The sequence below is a fragment of the Megascapheus bottae genome, chromosome 11 (genome assembly GCF_031878675.1).
Source record: "Megascapheus bottae isolate mThoBot1 chromosome 11, mThoBot2.hap1, whole genome shotgun sequence".
Taxonomy (NCBI): domain Eukaryota; kingdom Metazoa; phylum Chordata; class Mammalia; order Rodentia; family Geomyidae; genus Megascapheus; species Megascapheus bottae.
In genome coordinates this window covers 54,677,637-54,702,226 of record NC_143519.1, presented here as the reverse complement: position 1 = coordinate 54,702,226, position 24,590 = coordinate 54,677,637, and the positions used below count along the sequence as shown (strand labels likewise).

The 24,590-nt window shown below is 40.6% G+C and overlaps 1 protein-coding gene across 1 annotated transcript; it reads left to right on the top strand.

The window, feature by feature from the left end:
* The first annotated feature begins 644 nt into the window (after positions 1-644).
* Positions 645-24,374, top strand: Proser1 (proline and serine rich 1). The gene is made up of 13 exons (XM_090342297.1): positions 645-856; positions 3,353-3,418; positions 5,654-5,722; positions 7,016-7,110; positions 8,076-8,169; positions 10,390-10,500; positions 12,827-12,910; positions 14,624-14,702; positions 15,223-15,318; positions 17,778-17,822; positions 19,838-21,587; positions 22,054-22,204; positions 23,011-24,374. The coding sequence occupies exons 1-13, from the start codon at positions 812-814 to the stop codon at positions 23,131-23,133; spliced, it is 2,808 nt and encodes a 935-aa protein (XP_090198423.1). The 5' UTR covers positions 645-811; the 3' UTR covers positions 23,134-24,374.
* Positions 24,375-24,590: the final 216 nt, after the last annotated feature.

Here is a 24,590-nt window from a genome sequence, read left to right as displayed (position 1 = left end):
CACCCACCCTCCACGGCTTTCTGTAAAGGGTAAGCCTAAGCAGGCGGCGCGGAGTTTTTCGTCGTAGAGTGCGACGGGCTCTGTGGAAGGTCCCCTTGAGCCGGTGGGGCCTCTAGGGGTGATCCAGCAGTGCGCCTGACGCCTGGGGGGCGCTCCGGCCTTCGCGCGTCCCCCTGCGTGAAGCCGAGTTCCCCGCCGCCCGGCTCCCGGTGGCTCTCCGGCGGGCGGCTCGTTCCCGAGAACCCCGGGAAGCTGGTAACAAAGAGCCTGCCGGGCCTCCGGCTGCGGGAGCGGCGGCAGCCGGGGATGAACCGGAACCTAGCGGTTGGCCCTGCATCGCGGCGGTGAGGCGCACCGGTGCCGGCGGCTGGTGCGGGCCGGGAGGCCGCCGAGGGGCGGGGGTGGGTGCTCGGAGCGCCGGTACCGCTGCGGAAAAGCGGCCGCTCGGCCTGGTCCCAGGCGCTCCGGCCCCGCGCCCGCACCCGGGCTCCGCGGCCAAGCCTCGGCTCTTCCCCGAGACGCCCTGGAGGAGCTTTGTGAGGACAAGCAGCTTGCGGAAGCCTCCAGGCGGTGGCTTGTATTTTCATTTAAAACTTTCTCTTAGCCTCCGCGTTTTTTAAAATAAATTAGCGGAGTTTGCAGTAGTCTACCTCTTCACGTCTTTCTTTTATTATTATTTTTTTTTCCCTCTCGGAGTGCTTTCCTAACTTGACTGGAAACATTCCCTCCGCTGCCCATCCCCGGTTGGCGCAGACGACCGGAGATGCAGCTTTTATAGTTGTCTAAAAACTACGTCGAAATAGTGCTCAAGATGGATAAGAAGTCCTTTGAGACGGTGCTGGATGAGATTAGGAAGGTAATGACACCCCCATTGCCAGATAGAGACTGGAGGACGAATTGACAGGGTTTAATTTTTTTTTTTTGAGGTACTGTGTGTGGGAGGGACGTGCAGAAACTTAATTGATTGCTAAACGCGTTGGCAGCTTCACGCGTGATAGGGAAGCTAGGTCTGGATGCGGTTTACAGTGAAGTTATTGAAAGTCAGTGAGGTAGTAGGGGAGGGAGGGGGGAAGGCAGATTACCCCTCGGTTTTCCAAGCCGATTCTGCAGATCTCTACTGACACTGGTACTTGAGGGGATGAGAAACTTATATATTCCCGAGGTCCTTTATCGTTGAGTAAGACGGGAATGACCGGAAACTATCCGTGAATACGTAGAAATGTTCTTTTTGGTCATTCTTAGGATTATGCTTTTTTTCTTTTTCAAATCTGAGTATGGGTATGATGTTGACCTGGCGTGACAAAATCAGTGTCCGATAACAAGTGTGACATTAAGTTTAAAAATCACATGGTTAGAAAGGGCTCTTTAGTCACTTGAACTTTTGTATTTCTGGGTTGGGGGGTGGAGAGTAGGGGAAGTCACCCACTTCTGATTTGCAAGGATTGTTTCTCGAGGCTGTTTCGAATCTCCTACCTACCAGAATGTATTAGGTATCTCCAGCGTCAAAAGAAGCTACCTACTTAGAACTAACAGGAAGAGACTGTAGGGGCGCCTTGCTTAAGCCATTTGGGCAGGTAGTGGGCATTTTCATACCTTAAACGCATTAACACCCAAAGAATCCGTACTAAGGTGCCTTGGTACTGTTTACTTCAGTATGTAGAGCTGTTAGCTTTCCTTTGTCCTTCTTTTTCAAATTGCGCTTTTTTAATTTTTACGAGATTCAAATTTTGGAAGCTTGCGAATCCAGTGTATCCAGTTAATAATTGAAATGAAATATTAGTTTGCTAGCTGTGTGTACTTGGAATTTGCTAGGTCTGTTCAGGAACTGATTTTCAGCTTGCCTGGGAAAATACCTTGTAAACTCAAGCAGACGAGTAGATTTTCTCCTTATAGTTGTTACAGGATTTCAGTATGGGTATCCACTCATTTCTTAAATGTAAAAGTGCCTTATAGTAAATACAAATGAGGGGAACAGAACAATTTCCAGAAATGAAAGGTATTCTTACGTGGTGGCAACCAAGTCTTACTCTGCCCTCAGTGGATGACTCTTTTTGCTTCTTTGCCTATTGATTGGGTGCTTCAGCCTTATTTTTGTTTGCTTTTTGCTTATCTTTGCTTTGTCCTTGCTCTTATTTTCTTTCATTGCTCTTAAACTCTTAAATGTCCAGCTAATCATATCTTTGCTTTTCTTGTTTCTTCCCTTATTTTGACATTATTATCATTTAAAGCAAGTGGTGGGAGGAGATGGGGGCTGCATTGAATTTGATGGTACCCTTAGCCTCCGATTGTGAGTACTTACTGTTTGGTTTCACTTTTTTTTTTTTTTTTTTGCCAGTCCTGGGGCTTGAACTCAGGGCCTGAGCACTGTCCTTGGGCTTTTTCCTCAAGGCTAGCGCTCTGCCATTTGAGCAACAGCACCACTTCCGGCTTTTCTGTGTATATGGCACTGAGGAATCGAACCTGGGTCTATGCATGCTAGGCAAGCACTCTACCACTAGGTCAAACTGTTGGCCTCTACAGGCTGCCCATCTTGTTTCTGTTAGTCAGCTGGGAGTTTGGAGGTTTAGCACTGGGTGGTGGGTAGTATTCAGTCGGAGCAAGTCTAACTAAAGCTGGGTACTCTGTGCCTGTGATTGGATCTTTGACTCAGAATCCCTAATGTCTTTTTCCTCAGTTTTGGTGAAAATTAAACCTCTAAGCACCCTGATGCTTTCTCCTGCCAGAATCAAATATATGGAAGAATGGTTCATTTTTAGTTATTAGTGACTACCAAGTTCTACAGAAGCATAGTGTTTTCTTGTGTGGGTCATCGGTTTCTCTCTCACATATTGATCCACTCCAGAGCAAGGGAACTGTCTATGGGTCAGATCTGATGTTGACTAGAACTGTCTTTGAGGTGGGTGGTGAATGACGCTGTAAAGGAATGAAAATGTCTGTCAAAGACTGCTGCCAGTGAGTGGCAGATGCAGACATTGATTGAGGTGTTTGCTTTTTCATATCCCTGCAGAAATGCTGAAAACTCAATCTGACCTTGTATGCTTGCTTTTTTTTTAATCAATTGACATCCTATATGTTTAATCTATTAAGAAATGATGAATAATTTAGGTTGGAAATACTATATGTAATTTCTCCCAATATTAACTCTTCCTTGTTAGAATGTTATTCTTTTCGTTGTAGGGAATCCCAAGAGGCCTTTTCTCAATGTATCCCCTACCTCCTGTGTAACAGCTGGGAAACATACAATATCTTGTCTCTAGTGACTGTAGATGCTGTTGGGTTGCTTGAACAGTTTGATATATGTATATTAATTACTGTGCTGCTTAATTATATTAATACTGCTTTTCTTTTCTAGGCTGTCTTGACAGAATATAAATTAAAAGCAATTGAATACGTGCATGGATACTTCTCTAGTGAACAGGTATTCCTTAGTTAAGTCTTCTTCTTGTACTAGTGTTCTGGTTAATATATGCATTCACCTACTAGTCATTTACAAAGTTGCTTTTACTTTGTTGCTATATGTACTTAGGAGTTTAAGAACTTGAAAAGCCATCAATAACTTTAAAGGCCTAAAGTTCTGTCAGCCAAGTTCTTTAAAGCTATTTTTTGATGTGCATCTGTTACTATCCATTTAATGCTTTTTTAGCTTTCCCATGGCTTTACATAGTTACCTATGTTCTTTACATTATTTTGGAAATATAAGTTCTGCTTATATTTTATTTTACTATGGCTGTGTGTGTGTGTGTGTGTGTGTGTGTGAAAAAGAGAGAGGAGAGAGATTGATTTTATAGGTATCTTCCCTTAGTGGTGCTTCACTTTGCTAAAATAAAGTTTTTATTATGCTACTTCTAAGTGAGACATTCTAGGTCCACCTGCTGCATTAAAAGGCTAGCAGTTTAACTTTTATGATATATAAAATGCAGCCTTGACGATAAAATGAGAATACTGTTTCCGTAGAAAAAGTCATAGCCTCATTCCAAATTAATTGGGAAATATGAAGAACTTTTTTCCTGTTTATGTGTTGCTTTATAAGAAAAATGTTTTCAATGGGCCTGGAGTTTGGCCTAGTGGTAAAATGCTGGCCTATCATGCATGAAGACCCAGGTTTGATTCCTTGGTAGCACGTACATAGAAAAAAGCTGTGGCTCAAGTGGCAGACCACTAGCCTTGAGAAAAAAGCTCAAGGACAGTGCTCAGGCCTTGAGTCCAAGCCCTAGGACTGGCAAAAAAGAAAAAAGCATTTTCACTTTCTTCACATGCTGCTCTAATTTGCCTTAACCTTAAGTTGTAGAATTGGAATGTTAGCACATTTTAAGGCCTTCACAATAAAGTAGTTGACGCAGTTTTGCAATACTTCTTGTAGTATTTGTTTGTTTAATTATCCTTGGAGGCAGCAGACCAGGTGCTTCTGCTGCTTCAATGTTATGATCTTAGGCCCTGTCCAGATTTTATTCTGTCTCACATGTTTGCCTCTTTTGTTTGAAGTTCTCTGGGTGGCAATGGGAGTTAATGAGAACCTAACCATCTGATTCTCAAAAACATAACAGCCTTAAGAAACTGCGAGAGCTGCCTGTGGTAATCCTTTGGTTTTTAAAGAATAGATGGGTAAAGTGGGTATTGGACCTTACGTATTCAAGTGATGGTAGAAGTTACTGGACCTACCATAGTCATACCCACCACACCTGTGTAGATGGTTGAACCCCCTTTCTTACTCCTTCTTTGTTTTAGTTTTCCGTTCACAGTACACTTTTTTTTTTGTTTTTTGTTTTTTGGGGGTTTTTTGCCAGTCCTGGGCTTGAGCTCTGTCTTTGGACTTTCTCAAGGCTACAGCTCTACCACTTGAGCCTCAGCACCACTTCCGGCTTTTTTCTATGTATGTGGTACCGAGGAATCGACCCAGGTCTTCGTGCATGCTAGGCAAACACTTTAACCACTAGGCCAAACTCCCGGCCCCACAGTACAGTTTTATTGGCACCATCTAGCACTTCTCACCAGTCTTCTCACTGGTATACACTTTTTCCTGGATTATATATTTTCCTTTTTTGTTTTGTTTTATTTTGTTTTGTTTGCAATTACTAGATCTTGAGCTCAGTGCTTGAGCACTGTCCCTCAACTTGTTTTTTTAAAGCTGCTGCTCTATCCACTTAAGCCTCAGCTTTATTTCTGTTGTTGTTTGGGGGCAGTGGGGGAGGGCACGGGATGTGGGCTGGTTAATTAGGGGTTAGAGTCTCACAGACTTTCCTGCATAGGCTGGCTTCTAACCATGGCCATCAGATTAACCTGAGAAGCTAAGATTATGGGTGTGAGGCTACCAGTGCTTGGCCTGTTTTCCTTTCTTCCCAGACTGGTGTTATTCACCAGGACTTTCTGTGGTAGAAATATTCTCTGCCTGTATTGCCCACTGTGGTAGCTGTTGGCTTCATGTGGCTATTGAACACTTGAAATGTGCCTCGTGCTTCCAAAAACTTGATGTCTTACATTTAAGTGATTTACATCTCCACATTCAGACATAGTTGGCTACTCTGTTGGAAGGTACATTTAGACTCCAGTGTCATCTTCATCACCTGGGCTACACAATTTTAAGTATCAGAATAATTTTTATAGAAATGTAAGCAAGCATAATGTCATTAGCACTAAATTGATATTTTACTTTCAGGTGATTGATTTATTGAGATACTTTTCCTGGGCTGAGCCTCAGTTGAAAGCAATGAAAGCATTACAGCATGTAAGTATCTTATTAATAACTTAAAAGGTTTAAACTTCTGAAGTGTAAATTTATATTGTATGTCCTACTAAATTCCACACCACATTTTCCTGATTAGTTACCAAATTAGAGGAAAGTATTAATTGACTGTCTTGATTTTGTAAGTGTTCTTATGCACTTGATTATCTTTTTATACCATCTTTGTGCCTCTTGTGCTTAGTCTTAAAAGAGTCATCACATCAGACAAGTTATGTACATTCTCAGGGTCTAAAGTGATCAAATAGATTTTCCTTAAAGGTAGAATGGTCCATTCACACTACCTGTTTTGGTAGGCATTGGCCAGCCATAGCTATTGAACACAATGGACATAGAATCAGTTAACAAGTCCTATTCTTACGGGAGCCTAGGACAGTATTTGGGTGTTCTTTGCCACCCCTTTTCATGGTATTTGGGGGTTTTGTTGTTGTTATTGTTTGTTTTACTTTACAAAAGAAGCAAGGGTTATGGCTCCCATCTCCAGGTACCAGTGAGACAATGTTTCTGAAAGGAATACTGATAAGAGTCTTCCCTTATTTTATCAAACCCATTCCAGCTCTGCAGCCTGCTTGCCTCTCTATCTGCATTAGAATTACAGGTCAGAGGTAAAGAATGTTTCACAAGGCCAGTTCACTTCATCTCCCTGACCAAATTGTCTCCCCTTTTCTTATAAAGGCAGTCTTATTTGACACATAGTTTGCACATAGAAGAGGTTATAAAGTGAATATTTCCATGTATTATATGAGCTAAATTAGTAGTTTTGGATGTTTTACATGTTTAAATATACAATTGTATAGCATTTCAGTGAATCTTAGATTGTCATACATACATTAAGTAAGCTCTTTACAACAGCTCTAGTTTTTTCCTGGCTCTGTCCAGTGTTATGGACTGCTGTTTGGGGGGTGCTAGTCTGTGGCACACCTACTTCCCTTAATGAGGGGGATATTATTCATTCATTCCTAGCCCTTTGACTAGTTTAATCTCCTGTATGTATAAATATTACCTTTATAAATTTTTAGAGGAAGGTATTACTTGTTACTTTTTTCACTCCATAAATGAACACATTTATGTGGAAATATGGACTAAAGGGGCTTATAAGAAAATGTTAATTTCCCTGTATAATTCATGTTTCCAAGCTCCATTTTGAGTTGTTTGGGCCTTTGCTTTTGTTCACTTAAAATGTTCCAACTAACAACATATATATTTTCATAAGGTGGGAGACAGATTTCTGGCATGAAAACTTCATATTGATACAAAAATATTTTTTTTTATCTATAGAAAATGGTTGCTGTTCACCCAGCAGAGGTGGTCAATATACTCAACTGCTTCACCTTCAGTAAAGACAAGCTAGTTGCTCTTGAACTGCTAGCTTCGTAAGTAGTTTATTCTCTTTCTTCAAATCTGGAAGCTTTTTAACTGTCTTTTCACTCGTTGCTGTATGTTAATGTGTGAGAACTATGTGCATAAATACACCTTTAATAAAATGCAGTCTAGAAAGTATAGTGATGGATTCTGATTCCATGTGAATAATAGCCAGTGTGTTTCTTACACAAATGGTGTAACCTAGAAAATCTGCCAAGATTATTTAATTTGATTTTTCTGTATATCAGTGACTTCTTTCCTTCCTACTCCAAATAGCATGAAAGGCAAGTAGAAGGCAGATGACGTCTTAAGAGTTAGACAGAAGGGCCTAATGATCACTTACACAATGTATTTGAGGACATGTACTTTCTGAACCATCTGTCTTTTAATTGTAAAACTAAGGACTCACAGCTGTGAAGTAGGTAATCAACTTTAAATGCTATCAGAGCATTTAAGAGATGATCATAAGGAGCATTGCATCATTCATTCATAGGGCATACATTCTGAAGATTTATATACTGAAAATACCCATTAAAACACACAATTTAAGTGCATGGCAAACATTTAGATCAACTACATTCTACTCCCATAGCTCTCCTAACACTCATCAGAAAGACTTTTGTTTTCAAGAATTTCAAAAAAATTTAGGATTTTTTTTCCTTCTATAATCTTTAAGTAGTTTTATTGTGTTTCCATTTGATATGTCAATTTATGAGTGCCATGCATCTTGATCGGTGTCAGCCCTCCCATCATTCTCCCACTTCTCTCAAAATCAAAACAGTGGTTTTTGTTTCCAGTATTACTTGGTTACTTCTCATTACTATAATTATTGTCATTATTATATAAGCATATTTAAATTAATCTGATAAAGTAAATAATCCCATGTTCTCCCTGTGTCCTGAGGGCTTGTTTGATTAACCAGAGTTGTTCTCCTTTGTGTTCTTAAACAAATTACTGAATTGTGTTTTCTTGGTAGAAACATTGTTGATGCACAGAATTCCCGCCCTATTGAGGATTTGTTCAGGATAAATATGTCTGAGAAGAAACGGTGCAAGAGAGTACTTGAGCAGGTAATTTCCTAATGATTGCTGTGAAGAGAATGTGATGGCTTTTCAGAATAGTGATAAATAAAATGTCCTCATCTTCCTTCTTGACTCTGGAGAAGAGATAGCTTGGGGGAGATGCTGGGTTAAGTGTGCCAGAGGAGATGGCTAGTGTAAAAAAAAAAAAAACAAAAAACACTAAGGAACTTGAGTTTTTGAATTTGCTGTCTTAACAGGCTTTTATTAAGTTTATAGAAAATAATTATAAAAATAAAAACAGTAGTTTACAATTGGGGCCAGGAGTTTAGCTTACTGGTAGAATGCTTGCCTAGCATGCATGAAGACCAGGATTTGATTCCTCGGTACTTACCACATACATAGAAAAAAGCCAGAAATGGTGCTGTGGCTCAAGTGGTAGAGTTCTAGCCTTGAGAAAGCCCAAGGACAGTGCCCAGGCCCTGAGTTCAAGGCTCAGGACTGACAACAACAACAAATATATATATATATATATATATATATATATATATATATATATATATATATATATATGTTCTTTGGTACCACATACACAGAAAAAGGCTGGAAGTGGTGCTATGGCTCAAGTAGCAGGGTACTAGCCTTGAGCAAAGAGCATTCAAGAAATATAAGAAAATGTTATATGTATAAATAATAGAGAATTGTTTATAAAGAAGAATTAAATTGCTAGGTTAAAAAAAAAATCCAAGAAAAATGCCAGACCCTGAATACAAGCCTCAAGACTGGGGGGAGGAGTTCAGACATTAATGTTTAAATATTTTTAGCCTGAAAGTTCTACTTACTGGAATTTGTTCTAAGGAAATAGGTAGAAACATACAAATTTATATATAAAGGCATTTATTCATCCAGTATAGTTTATAATAAATGGCCAAAAATTGAAGTTTTGTTTTTTTTTCTTGCTCACAGCTGGCACTCAGCCATGTGAGCCAGTCCTCTAGCTCAGATGATTTTTGTAAAGGCTAACTAACATGTTGAGTAGGGAGCTGAATTAAACAGCTAATAGAAATAAATGTGAAGCCAAGGCACCGGTGGCACACACCTATAATCCTAGCTACTCAGGAGGCTGGGATCTGAGAATCTTGGTACAAAGCCAGCCCAGACACGAAAGTCCATGAAACTCTTCAGTTAACCACCAGAAAACTGGAAGTGGCATTGTGGCTCAAGTGGTAGAGTGCAGGCTTGATTTGAAGAGCTCAGAGACAGGGCCCAGGTCCAGAGTTCAAGCCCCATGACTGAAGGAATAAATGTTATGGATAAATGTATAAATCCAATATAGCAGCAAAAATAATGTATGATTTGCAGATACATAAAAGTATGTATGTATAAGACATAATGTAGGACCAGGAGTTTGGCCTAGTGGTAAAGTGCTTGCCTAGCATGCATGAAGACCTGGGTTCGATTCCTTGGTACCACATACATAGAAAAAAGCCGGAAATGGTGCTGAGGCTCAAGTGGTAGAGCTCTAGCCTTGAGAAAGTCCAAGGACAGTGCTCAGGCCCTGAGCTCAAGCCCAGGACGGGCAAAAAATAATGTAGTTTTATTTATAAATCTAAGTATTTCTATAATGTAGCATTGAAATTGCCTTATAGTGTTTTTCATCCATTTAACTTGTTTAATATGAAGTAGGGTCTGGGAATATAGCTCAATAGTACTCCACTTTTCTGGCATGCTCAAGACCTTGTGTTCCATCCACAGCAACAAAATGATAACAGTAATCTTATAGTTTACTTCTTACTGTCTAGATCAAAATGTAAAGACTTCGGGGATTTCAAATTCAGTATGAGTCTGAATACACCCAAATTCTTTCTAGAACTTTGTAACATGTTGTTTCCTAAATACCACTTGGCTATTCACTAGTATAGTTCTTTGGAGACCTAGTGATCTGTGAGACACATTAGATAATAAATAGACTTCTTTTCCATAGAAAAGTTTACAGAATATTGTGAAAATATTTCTAAGGAAATAATAATTGTAACAATGTTATCATTTCAATAATTACACAATGATATACATGATATATATATATATATGTATACACACATACATACATACAGTATTGCATTTGGACTATTGTGTGCCCTAATTGATGTATGAGCAAATAGAAGGTGATGCTATTCCTTAATTCATACCTTTTAGCTAGATTTAACAATCAGATTACTTGACTTGGAATTGATTTAACTTTTTTTAAACTACTTTTTTTTTATATTACAGGCTTTCAAAGGGGGCTGCAAAGCTCCTCATGCAATGATATCTTCTTGTGGAACCATTCCAGGAAACCCATATCCCAAAGGAAAGCCCAGTCGTATAAATGGAATATTCCCAGTAAGTACATTATTCTGACTGTATGTGAAACTTCTCATGACTTGATATAAAAGCAATGTAAGTTCATAATATTTAAGAGAAGATTCCAGGTGATGAGGCTTTGACAAAGGAAAGGAATCCTATGAAGTCATCACCTCAATGAATAGCTACATTGTGGTGTGTGTGTGTATGTGTATGCGCACGTGCACATGTGTGTGTGCATGCATGTTTGTTCCCACTTGCCAATACTGGGACATTAACCCAGGAACACTGTTTCACATCTGGCACTTTATCATTTGAGCCATGCCTCTAGTCTGGCATTTTTGCTAGCTTATTGAAGATGGAGTCCCTAGGATTTTTCTACATGGGCTGATTTTGAACATGTTATCCTCATACCTCAGCCTTTCAAGGAGCTAAGATTACAGGCATGAACCACTAATGTCCTCATTATCATATTTGTGTAAAGATTTTCAGAAGAAGCCAAACAAAATCGGATATTTTGTTTTGATTTTACATGTATTGTGGAAGCACTGATTTATATTTAATAAAGGAACATTTCTCAAATTCTCAATATTTTTTTGTCTCAGTTAAGTACATATAAGCAGTTTAGGGAAACTTTACATGCTGTATTTTATTTCCTTCATGAGAAGCACTTTACATAGTAAAGCCTGGAAGATGTTTTGTTAGATAGAAGCATTTTTTATACCATCCATGCTGCTACCCCTTTGTGAAATAAATGTTTCCATTTCTATAACTGTGTAACAACTGGTTGTGGATCAAAGTAATATTGATGTTATAAGTAGCTGTAGGTAGGAAATTGGGTATGGCTTAACTGGGTAGTTCTGGCTCAGGGTTTCTTGTGAATTTGCATTCATCTGAAAACTTGATTGGAACTTAAAGCATGTTCTTTAAAGATAGCTTACTTTCTTAACTGTCTAGTTGGAATTGGTGCTTGTTGAGGAACCGTTCCTTGACATAAGGACTTTTCCATTCTGCTGCTCATAACATGGTAACTGGCTTCTGCCAGGGCACATAATCTGAGAGGCCAAGTAAGAAGTGCAGAATCTGTTATCACTTGATCTTGGAAGTCAAATGTGTCATCATTTTTTTCTTTTTTTTTTTTTTGGTGAGTCATAGGGCTTGAACTTGCCCTGGGCACTGTCCTTGAGCTCTTCAGCTTAAGGCTACCACCCTACCCCTGGGCCTGGGAGTTGTTCCTGAGCTCTTCAGCTCAAGGCTACCACCACCCTACCCTTGAGCCAAGCCCCACCTCCCTATTTTCTAGAGGTTAATTGGAAATAAGAGTCTCTGGTTCTTTTGTGCCCGGGCTAGCTTTGAACCTTGATACTCAGATCTCAGCCTCCTGAGTAGCTAGGATTACAAGTGTGAGCCTCTGCTCCAGAAGAGTCATCATTTCTCCCCTGTGCTATTAGTGTTACACAGGTCAGCACTGTTCTTTCAGGGATAAAGACTATACAAAGGCACAGACAAGGTTAGTACCAACAGAAACTATTTTGGAAATTGGCTTCTATACTACTGTATGTCATTAAGGGCAATCTACATTAGTGAGCTTATTCTGATATACTCATTTAGCAGTCTTTAATGAGATTTTGTTTTTGAAAGTATAACACACTTATTTTAATGGAGCACACCTTTTTTTCTCCCCACATTTTCAACTGGAATACTGGTTTTCTGTTTCATTGTTCTTTTTGGTCAGTCAGGGAGCTTGAACTCAGAATTTGGGCACTGTCCCTGAGCTTTTCTGTGCAAGGCTAGCACCCTACCACTTTGAAACACAGTGCTACTTCTGTCTGTTTTTCTGTTGGCTATTAATTGGAGATAAATATCTCAGACTTTCCTGCATGGGCTAGCTTTGAGTCTTTATCCTCAGATCTCAGCCTCCTAACTAGTTAGTATTGTAGGCATAAGCCACCAGCACCCGGCTTATTTCATTCGTTTGAATATTGATATACTGGGGCAAAAGAAGTCTAAATTTTCATGTTTCTCCTTTTTTTGTGGAGAGAGAAATTAGAATATATTTGATCCTTCTCTTCTATGTCACTCCCTTCTGCATATTGCATGTTTTCTTTAGAGAACTTGAGATGCCAGTGTTGTAGAGTTTCATTACAGGAAAGTTAAGAACCCTACCCTACCAGGGCCAGCCAAGTATTGCACATGCCCAGAATCTCAGCACTTGCAGCCACTTAAGCAAAAGGATCAAGAATTTAGAGCTAGTCAGGACTATATAGTGTGAGACTCAGTGCAGTATCAAGCCTAGAATCCCAGTCTTAACTCTAAGAAATAAGTCTCATAAGTCTGTTACTTTTCTTTTTCTTTTTTAAAATAGGGAACCCCTTTGAAAAAAGATGGTGAAGAATGTACTAGTGAAGGCAAAGGAATCGCTGCACGGATCCTTGGACCATCCAAACCAGTATGTTCTAAAAGTAAAAGATGAAATAAGTATCACATAGAAAACTGCTAATTGCTTAAGTTTTGGTATAACAAAATTTAAATATAATACAAATTCTCAGGCTAGGATTTCCAGAAAAATACAGTGTGATTAGTTAGCAGTGTTGAGGAATTTTTGAGGTTAAGCAGTTTTCTTGGTTGGTTGGTTTCTTTGTTTATTTTTTGATAGTGGGGATTGAACATAGGACCTTACACTTGCTAGGCAAGCCCTTTGACATTGAGCTACATCCCAGCCCTAGTTTTTGTTTGTTTGTTTTTGGCAGTCTTGAGGCTTAACCCAGGACCTGGGCACTGCCCTTGAGCTTTCTTAAGGCTAGCACTCTACAACTTGAGCCACAGCAATACTGACTTTTTCTCTGTATGTGATACCAAGGAATTGAACCCAGGGCTTCGTGCATGCTAGGCAAACACTCTACCACTAGACCATGCTCCCAGCCTAAGCAGTTTATTTTAAAATGACACCAATCAAACTGTTTATCTCTGTCCCCATTCAACTACTGAGTTGGCATTTACTTTAACTGATATTCTGATTTGAGGTCAGCTTGGTGAAATAGAATGAATCTGGGAGGCTGAATCTTTCCTACAGGGTAATTATGACTGGAATGTATAGTAAACAGGAGAATTTAACCTGTGTTGAGGATTGTTGAAGTTTGAGACACCTACCCACAGCCACCTTGCAGTCTTTGCCTGTACCCATGACTAGAATGCTAATGACCGCTGAGAAACTAGACCCTATCCCAGAAGTGATCTGATCTGCTCGGAAGGTTCATTCACATTTTTACTTCCTATAGGGAAAAGTACAACTCAAAGAGCTTATCTTTAAGTACTTCAATTCTGAAAAGACCCAGTGTTTGGTTTTGGTTTTTGTTTGTTTTGTTTTGTTTTGTTTTTGCAGTCCTGGGGCTTGAACTCGGGGCCTGGGCACTGTCCAGAGCTTTCTCAAGGCTAGCACTCTACTATTTGAGTCATAGTACCATTTCTGGCTTTTTTATGTATTTGGTACCCTGGAATTGATCCCAGGGCTTTATGCATGCTAAGTAAGCACTGTACCACTAGGCCAAACTCCTGGCCAAGACCCAATTTTTTTTTAATGCTCTTTCTTAACATAAACACCATTAACTGCAGTAAAGTATGGGTTTATGGACTGTAACAGGCAAAAGAGCTGAAATATTAAATTCCTAATCCTAGTATACATTCTGTAGGAGTTGTTGTAATTCTGGGTGCTTAGATAAGCCACTTTTATCTTCCAAAAGGAGAAAGAAGCTAGAGATGATAGGAAAAATTCCCTGTGAGTTTAGAGTCCATTGCCTTTGAGATTCTGCTAGGGATATTTCTTCTGTTAGTGACAAAGGAGAGGATAAGAATTCTTGGATTAATTTAGATTAGAGAAGAATTTGCTATTTAGGATAAGGTCTGACCCTTTATTGGAAATATTTGAGTATTAAAATAAGCACACAGCCATCCATAGCAGGGCATGACTTTGAATTTTAATAGGAACCACTTTTATTAAAGCAAAAGAAAATCCTTCATTTTCACTATCTCAGTGTAGTAGCATTTGACGCATTGGTGTACTTTTAGACTTACTGGTACTTATTGGTTTGAAAAGTAAGGCATATTTTGCTTGGAGATGGCTTATTTGGTTTTCTTCTAATTGCTGTACTTTTCCTCTTTTTAGCCTCCTTCAACATATAATCCACATAAACCAGTTCCTTACCCAATACCTCCATGCCGGCCACATGCAACTATTGCACCAAGTAAGAGTGCCCTCCATTTTACTTCTTTATTAAGTTGAAAGTTTAGTTTGCATGCTTCAGATATCTGTGGCACTTAGGAAGTTGTAAGCCTATGATTAGCTACTTCTATTTTCTACCACTGAAGCAGTCCTTTGTCATTTTCCTTATGATAAATGAAGTTCAGATTCATTTTAATCACTCTTATTATTGTAGTTTTTGCTTTGGTAAATGACCCTTAATTTTAAAAAGGCAATGATGCTTGAACTTAAGTATGACAGGTTCTGCCCTAGGTGCCAGTCAGTGGGCTTCTGCCCACAGTGGACATCTCTACTTGTCTCACTGCTCTCAGCTATCATTTAACCCTGGACCCACATCTCCACCTGAGATGCAGCTCTTTTACAGAGCAGTTGTAAAAAAAGTTGGATAACTGCATACAAGTAATATAGCTAAAAATAGTATTAGAATTCCTGACAAAAGTGATGCTAAGTTATACTAAGTTGCATGGTTTTTGTTGTTGTTTTATATTACGTTTTTATTTTAGGTGCTTATAACAACGCAGGTCTGGTACCATTAGCCAATGTCATAGCACCAGGTGTACCCCCTCCACCTCCATATACTCCAAATCAAGGAGGAACAGGTAAAGACATGTTATTAATGGGTATTAAAAGTAAGTAGTTCTTACACAAGAGACAATGATTTCAACTTCACTTTTGTAATACAGAATAACATTTTAATAATTGTTCAGCACTATTTTCAACTAATATTCCATGACCTTACAATATACTGTATGCTGGGCAGAGCGTGTGAAGTATCCCATATAATGGGAAATACAAGTAATGAAGGAAAGCATTAAAGTTTCCTAAATTGCACCTCTTCTCCCATACCCTCCCCCTACCCAGGCTGGGCATTTTCACTGAGATTTTTAGTTTGACTCTACCACTTGAGCCATAGCTCCACTTTGTACTTATAGGTGGTTAATTGAAGATAACTTTCATGTACTTTCTTGTCAGGGTTGGTTTCAAACTGCAATCCTCAGCTCTCAGCCTCCTGAATAGCTAGGATTACAGGTGTGAACAACCAGTGTAAATTACACATTTTTGCTTGTCTTCTCTGAGATTAGATTGTGGTTTAGTTATAGCAAATGCTAACTTAGGTTACAAGGGGCACAGAGAAATAATCACTACTGAGAGAGCATAGGCGCATGGAACTCAGAAGAGGGTCTTCCAGATCCCCCCCTTCAGTAATGTGTCACTGTGGATTTGTTCTGTCAGTAGTAGAAGACAAGACCAGTGATGAACTGTTCATGAGAAGAGTGGCAGAATGACAGGTGGATTCTCCTGGGCCTGGAACTACTTGGAGTACTCAGTTTCTCACTTGCTGAGATTCTATTAAATAGATTAGTGAGGGTCCCCACTATTATTTTAGTTAAATGCATTTCTTTGCTTACTTGCTGGACACATTCTACTACTGAGGCCCACCTTCAGCCCTTTTTTGTGCTGGTTATATTTGAGGTATGGTCTCAATTCCTATTGGGGGAACATGCCTAGGGACCATCTACCTTTTAGGCCTTCTGTTAAGGCCTAAAATTTTTATGCCTGGGCTGGTCTCAGATTGTACTCCTCTCAATCTTAGCCTCCCAAGTAGCTCACATTATAGGCATGAAGCACTCCTTACTTACTTCTCCTCCTCCTTCTCCTCCTCCCCTCCTCCCCAAATGATACCATCTAACATGTTTGGAAATGCTCAGAATCTTATCCATAAAGAATCCAAAAAGGATAAATAGTACCTGATTTTGTTTAAGGCTTCCTGTGGACTATCAGATTAAAGAAAGCTTGAAGGACTTCAAACCTTTTCCAAACCTTTTAAGAATATTTGGACACTGGGTCTCAGTTGGCCTGGAACTGCAACCTCAGCCTCCTGAGTAGTTAGAACTATAGGTTTGAGCCACTGTGCCTGGCCTCTCTGATGACTTTCACAGTGTTTATCAGGTGGCTTTTAATCTGTGTGCCCACTTGGATAATTGGATTCTGTACTTATTCACCCAGCAGCCATTGCTAGTCTTCACTCCTGTAGGCAAGCCTACTCAGAGAGACTGGCTGTTGGCTCAGCTAGTGACAGTTGTCACTGCCTTGCCACAGGCTACACACATTCTTTTTTATTTTCTTAAACTGTAATTAATAGAGGGGTTACAGTTACATTCGCCAGATAGAAAGAGCATTACTTCACAAACATTGATACCTTCTCATGTTTTTGTCCCCATTTCCCTTCCCCCACCTCCCCACCTTGTTTACCCCCTTCCCTTTCCTATTTCACATTAACAAATATATATACAATATACCAGATTACAAGGTAAGATACTGTAACAATATGAGAAATAACATAGTACATTAAGAACAACATTCACTCAATATATAGCTCTTGTTTCCATATCCTGGAGGTCCTATGTATCTAGGTTTTGAGCTATTATAGTCCTCTGCTAGGAGACTCCTAGGTTTGTAACTGATTGCGACAAATGAGGGAAACCATTGAGCCTATATTCCTTTGGATCTGGCTTACTTCACTTAATGTGATTTTTTTTCCAAGGCTTTCCATTGCCTTACAAATGGGACGATACTGTTCTTTCTGACAGCAGCATAGAATTCCATTGTGTATAAATACCACATCTTGTTGATCCACTCATCAACTGAGGGGCATCTGGGTTGGTTCCATAGCTTCACTATGCTAAATAGTGTTGCAGTGAACATCGTTGTGCTAGTGGATTTAGTATGTCCTTGTTTCTGGAAGATTGGGTAAATACCAAGTAGTGGAATTGCTGGGTCATAGGGGAGCTCTATGTTTAGTCTTAGGCTACACACCCTTTCTAAGTGGCAGATTCAAAGGGGACTTAAATGTAAACAAAACAAAAAAAATTTATTTAAAACCTCACTAAGGCAAGGCCCTGCTGTGGGAAGACAAGATGTTGAGAGATGAAAACAAATTGTTTAATCCTGTGTGTGTGTGTGTGTATGTGTATGTACTTAAGATACTTATTTTTTCCTACATGCATACTTTGTTTACTGCTGTGTATTTACCTGTAACTTGTTGGTTTTTATATAGAAAATGAAGATCTTCCCAATCAGCAAAAACCTACACAGAATCAAAGTAAGTACCAAGTTTGGTCAGAGGAAAATTACCTTGTCATGGTTGTCTACTCTATTAATCACACATCACAGTTTGAGTTAAGAATATTTGGAATCGTTTAAGGAAAGCTCCTAGATAAAAATTAATAAATTGGACCAGGAGTGTGGCCTAGTGATAGAGTGCTTGCCTAATATGCATGAAGCCCTAGTTTTGGTTCCTCAGAACCACATACACAGAAAGTGGTTCTGTGGCACAACTAGTAGAACACTATCCTTGAGAAAGCTCAGGACAAGCCAGACCTGGCAGGAGGCTCACACCTATAATTCTAGCTACTCTGGAGGCTGAGATCTGAGGATCAAGGCTCAAAGCCAGCCTAGGCACAGAAGGATCTGAGGCTCTTATCTCCAATTAACCTCTAGAAAACTGAAGTGGGGCTTAGCTCAAAGGTAGGGTGGTAGCCTTGAGCTGAAGAGCTCAGGGGCAATGCCCAGGCCTAGGGGTAGGGCGGTAGCCTTGAGCTGAAGAGCTCTGAGACAGCACCCAAACGAAGTTCAAGCTCAAGAACAGTGCTGAGGCCCTGAGTTCAAGCCCCAGGCAGGACTGAAAAAAAAAAAAATGAGCTGCTTGCTAAAAATGACTTAGCCCTAATACGTTTTAGCTGCAAGATGAAATGCCCCCATTAAACTGGATTTAGTTAATTCATGACTGTATCCTGTTTGCAGACTTGCAATGACATCTGAATGCCTTGTGGCATGTGTGCACATAGTCACTCACAGTGCATTCTTTGACTTCTTTTTCCACTTAAACTCCAGCATAAAACCCCTTTTTGACTCCTGTGTCAGATTCTACTTTTAGATGTAATCATTTCAGTAGTGTTGTTGGGAGGAAAGGAATGGCAGGGGCAGTGTGTCTAACAACTCCTCCAGGTGGCAGTAACACCACAGCAGTAGCAGAGGATCCTTCCTCATGGATCCCCTGGTCAGGAAGGAGTTGCTTCCTGACGGCAGGGTGAAAGTTGGAATCAGTTCTTCTGTAGCACAGTAGCACATGGATCTGGTTATTTTGGCACACAAGAGCCTCAGAGGAGCATTTCCTTCCCTGAGAATGATGCTTCACTGGTACTCTAGAACTGGTTTTTACATGAGATTGACCTGGTTTGCCTAGTACATGCGAGGTCCTCAGTTTGATCCCCATCACTTCTTTAAGAAAAAATAAAAGAAAGGTACTTTTGTCCCCAGAGAGCTTTCAGAACAAGTAAGGTAAAAGCTAGGGTTGATGTAGAATAGATTGGCCAGTATAAATATAAATGTAGAGACAGGGCCAGGTGACTGCCACTTCAATTGATAGTGTGAAATGTTTTACTCAACCCATGGTGCAGCAACAATATTGGAGGGAGGGGCATAAATCTTGCTAGTCTTTGTATGCTCTTGAAAGGGAAGTCATAAATTCATAGTTTCTGAGAAAGGAACTGATGTCTGATTATTATTGTGACTGAGTGATTTAGAATTAAGTGAGTATACTTTTACTTATTCACAAATTTATTTCAAGTTGGTTTTTTTTTTTTTGGCTCGTCCTGGGACTTGAACTCAGGGCCTGAGCACTGTCCTTGGGCGTTTTCAAGGCTAGAGCTCTACCACTTGTGCCACAAAGTCACTTCTGGCTTTTTCTATGTATATGGTACTGAGGAATCAAACCCAGGACTTTGTGCGTGGTAAGCAAGCACTCTACCACTAGACCAAACTCACAGCTCCTATTTCAGATTTTAAGATGGGGAAAATATGAAAGGAAAGCATCTAAATTTAAGGCTTCCTCCTTATAGCTACACAGACTGAAACCCCTAGATCTGACTTAGGCTCCTAAGGGAAGATCAGGAATGAAATTCTGGAATTTTAAGTATTACAAGAGCCAATTAGATTGACCCATCTTTTGTTTTCTTATTTGCAAAATATGATTAACAAATAATAGTTATGCATTGTCTTTGGAGCCCAGATTGGGTGTTACAGCATAACAAATTCTTCCCTGTCTTCCTCCCACAGCATTTTCTACCCCAGCAAGTCAACTTTTCTCTCCTCATGGTTCAAATCCCTCCACACCTGCGGCAACTCCGGTCCCTACTGCCTCCCCAGTCAAGGCAGTAAACCATCCGTCTGCATCAGCACCTGCCACCGGTTCTGGAGTGAACTTACCCAGCACAGTCCTTCCTGTGTTCCCAGGCCAGGTTTCCTCAGCTGTCCACGCACCTCAGCCATCAACGCCCAACCCAGCAGTGATCAGGACCCCTTCCTTGCCTACTGCACCTGCTGGTTCTGTCCACACTACCACGTCTGCTCCTGTTCCTTCCATTTTTTCCAGCCTAGTGCCGCTGCCCGGGCCTTCTGCTCCTCCAACCCCAGCCCCTCAGGCCTCATCTATACCTCGGGCAACTCTTGCTTCCACTGAAACATTTGCTTCCACTAGCCTGTCCTTTTCTGCCAGCTCCACTGTTGCTTCTACTAACAAGCCAAATTCTGCTTCACTGTCGTCGGTTTTTTCAGGTGTCCCTTTGCCCTTAACACCAACGTCCCATGGAGTAGCCCACCCGGCACCTTCTGTAATTGCCAGTGGGTCTGCTCCCAATACCCCTGGCCCACTCAGTGCAAACAGTACTCTTCTGTCTGCTCTAAAAGGCTTTCTGACATCAAATGACACCAATTTAATCAATTCTTCTGCTTTGTCATCTGCTGTCACCAGTGGGCTAGCTTCATTATCCTCTCTTCCTAATCAAAGCTCTGATTCTCCTGCAGCAGCCCCTAACAAGTGCTATGCCCCGTCCACTGTCCCTGCCATGCAGAGGTCAGCTACTCCAGGGCTGGCCATGTTCCCAGGTCTGGCATCTCCAGCAGCCAACTCCACCACCACTCCTTCTGCACATCCCGCACAGGCTCTGCTAGCTGCTCCTACGGTCCCAGCCACTGTGCCTGTGAGCTGTGGCTCCTCCACGGCCCTCTTACATGGCCCCCACCCTGGCACCACAGACCTGCGAATTTCTTCCAACCCTGCAATAACAACTGTTCCAGTTATGATCAAAACTGAACCCACGAGTCCCACTCCCTCGGCCTTCAAAGGCCCATCTCATTCTGTAAATCCCTCTCATGGCACTTTAGGTTTGCCAGGGACTCTGGGTCGCGCATATACTTCAACCTCAGTGCCCATCAGTTTGTCCACTTGCCTTAACCCTGCCTTGTCAGGTCTCTCCAGTTTGAGTAACCCCTTAAATGGTTCCAACCCCCTTTCCTCCATTCCCCTCCCACCACATGCATCTTCCACTCCCATAGCCCCGGTGTTCACCGCTCTTCCTCCCTTTACTGCTCTGACCAGTAGCTTTCCTTTACCCAGCAGTCCGTCCCTCAATCCCCCAGTGTCTCTTTCAGGGTCATTGATAGCCACCTCCACGGCCACGCCACACCCCAGCTCCACAGCGGCCGCGCTCTCAGGGCTCTCTGTCTCCGCTCCCACCTCAGCAGCCCCTTTCCCTCTCAGCCTGCCCACTGCCGTGCCATCGCTCTTTCCAGTCACCCAGGGTCCTCTTCCTCCTTCAAACCCCTCCTACCCTGGCTTTTCTGTCTCAAACACCCCGAGTGTGACCCCTGCTGTCCCTTCATTCCCGGGGCTACAGGCGCCCTCCACAGTGGCTGCTGTCACACCCCTGCCTGTGGCTGCCACAGCCCCGTCACCAGCTCCTGTCCTCCCAGGATTTGCCTCTGCATTCAGTTCTAATTTCAACTCTGCTCTTGTTGCACAAGCTGGGTATGTAAATGGTTTGCAAATTGAATTATTTAACCTAAACTTTAGACCATTCTTATTTTAGGAAATAGAAGTCAAAATGTCATTATTTGATACTAAATTAGGTTGTTCTGGGCGAAAAAGCAATTACATTTAAGTGCCCCAGAATGTTTCCTGGTTTCTGATATTAAGATTAATACATAAAATATTAATGCTTGTTAGGAAAATTTTGGTGTTTATATGTGTTGCCTACAAAGTAACAGACAGTATTCAACATAATAACACTATTGAATTCATAATACAGGCTATTTTAATATATTAACATTCACTCTATACATAGAATATATTACAATAGGAAGTAACGTTTACATCCTGAGTGGCTGGCATTTCTGGTTCCTTACAATGGAGGAAGAGATTGTTTCATTGACTTACAGAAAGTAGTTCCTCTATCTGATCTGCATTTTGACCTGTTTTCTATCTATTCCTTTAGCTTATCATCTGGACTTCAGGCTGCAGGCAGTTCTGTTTTTCCAGGTCTTCTGTCCCTCCCAGGCATCCCTGGGTTTTCCCAGAATGCTTCACAATCATCCTTGCAAGAATTACAGCACAGTGCAGCTGCCCAGTCAGCGTTGTTGCAGCAGGTAAGTATCAGCGTGATTAGAAAGGTAGCACACCAGGTAACCTCAGTAGCACCCCCATTAAAATCCCAGCAGTGGCACAAACAGACTCTTAATATGAAATCTTGGGATTTCAAGATTAGTTTGCTCCAATTTTGCAAGTTGTCCTTGCCTTCTTTCAGAAGAGTAGCAGAGGCTTAGGTAAACTCCTACATGAATTAACTACTGTATGAATTTTTTTCCCCACACCAAAGAGATTTTTCTTTTATCTCTCAAATTGAAAATCTTAATAAAATGGGGTTTTTTGTTGTTGTTGGTTTGTTGGTTTGCCAGTCCTGGGGCTTGAACTCAGCGCCTGAGCACTGTCCTTGAGCTTGTGCCACTTGTGCCACAGCACCAGTTCTGGCTTTTTCTGTCTATGTGGTAACCAAGGAATGAAACCCAGAGTTTTGCCACAGCACCAGTTCTGGCTTTTTCTGTCTATGTGGTAACCAAGGAATGAAACCCAGAGTTTTGTGCATGCTACCCAAGCACTCTACCACTAGGCCAAACTCCTGGCCCCTTTAAATGGATTTTTATGCATGACAACCTGTCTTCCACTAAACAAAACCCATTTGCAAAAGTATCTAGTATTTTAGTGACACTTCTCCTCTACCTGAAGAAGTTTAAACATTTCCTAAAAATGGTAGAAACTAAATTGACTTCTTCCCTTCCCCAAGAGTTTGGTCTTTACTTTCTTTTATGAATATAAGTACTTTAACAGCCAAAGCAAGTCCAAGACTTGATTGTATTTGGCACTCTGCTAGACTGTGTATTTCTTTTTCTCTCAGGTCCATTCGGCTTCTGCTCTGGAAAGCTACCCAGCTCAGCCAGAGGGCTTTCCTACTTATCCTTCCACACCTGGAACACCATTTTCCTTGCAGCCAGGCCTGTCCCAGTCTGGATGGCAGTGATCATCTCTAAATGTGTTTTTCTTCTTGGGATCAACATGAAAACTACAGCGAACAATCTGACAAATGTGAAGTTGGCCAAAAGTCAGAAAATGAGGATAGGCCTAGGAAATTGACTGGGACAAGAATTGAAAATTTCTGGTTGCATTCTTTCTTTTTTTTAAATAATGCTTTTAAGTATGATTACCCCCTACTCCCTTATATAATTGTTCTGATGAATTGTATGAATTTACAGTATTTAAAAGGTATTTGGGGAGTTTTTAAATTCCCATCCTGCAAAATTCACATCATGTATAAGATCTAGTTAGAAGAATATGAAAGAGGAGTCCGAACTCTTTATAGCCGAAAACAGCCTTAAGTCCGTTTGTGTAGCCTCCACTGACAGAAGGAATAGTTGTGCCTCAGATGTACAGGTTGCGTGCAGCCCTGGGGAAGTTTTCCTCTTGGTCAAATGCACGAGCAGCTTCTGCTCATATCAGCTGGACCTTGGTACTCTATGTATGTAATTGTGAAAGGGGGATTCAAGACCCATTGTTTCTTTTCATTTCTGATATTAATGGATGCACATACTGCTGAATTTAACTCATATTTTCAGGTAGGCGAAAATGGTGCTTAATGTCATCTTGAGAATGACTTTCAGGTGTATATTCCAGAACTGCAAAGTAGTTGTTCAAACTTGTGACTACATTGTTACAACTGAGGAAGGCTGTATGACAAGGTTGGCCTTCAGCATACTTCTAATTTCAGCAGTATCCTGATGAATGAGGAACAGCTAAGGGACTCTAAGATGCCACTATCATTCATTATACTCGGGAAGCTCTTCGTGAATGTTTACAATCATGGGATGTAGTATTTCTCTTTATACTCAAAGTCAAATGCTTATCTGAAAAAATTAAGTGACAGCAACTAGAGAAGACCTGCTCAGTTAGTATATATGCAGTGGGCACACTATCTAAACACCTGTGGTAGTAGATCATGATTGAATGTCATTAATGTAAGAAGAGCTGCCACACTGGGGATGGGGAGACGTTGGAAGAATTAATTCCAGTCCTGTGATTTAAAAGCATAAACTAGAATCTACTGTAGTACATTTCAACATCGAGAGGTTTTACTTTTATAAAGATGGCGTCTGGAAGATGTTGCAAATGTATTTTCCTTCAATATGGGGAACAAACTTTTTAAGTATAATAAATATTCCTGTATGAATAGTTTTTAACATTTTTTAAAATAAACTATAGATATGACATTTTATGCATAATTTATTAAATCCTTATATAGGTCTTTAAATTGGCTTTATTTACTAGAGCTAATACTGTGATTTTCCATTGGAATTTGGTTGAAATGCAAACTACTTGATTACCTACTTCCTTAAATGTTTATATAAAAGCCATAATAACTATATTCTTCACACTTTTTTTGTTTGTATTGTTTTATTTGCCAATCCTATGGCTTAAACTCGG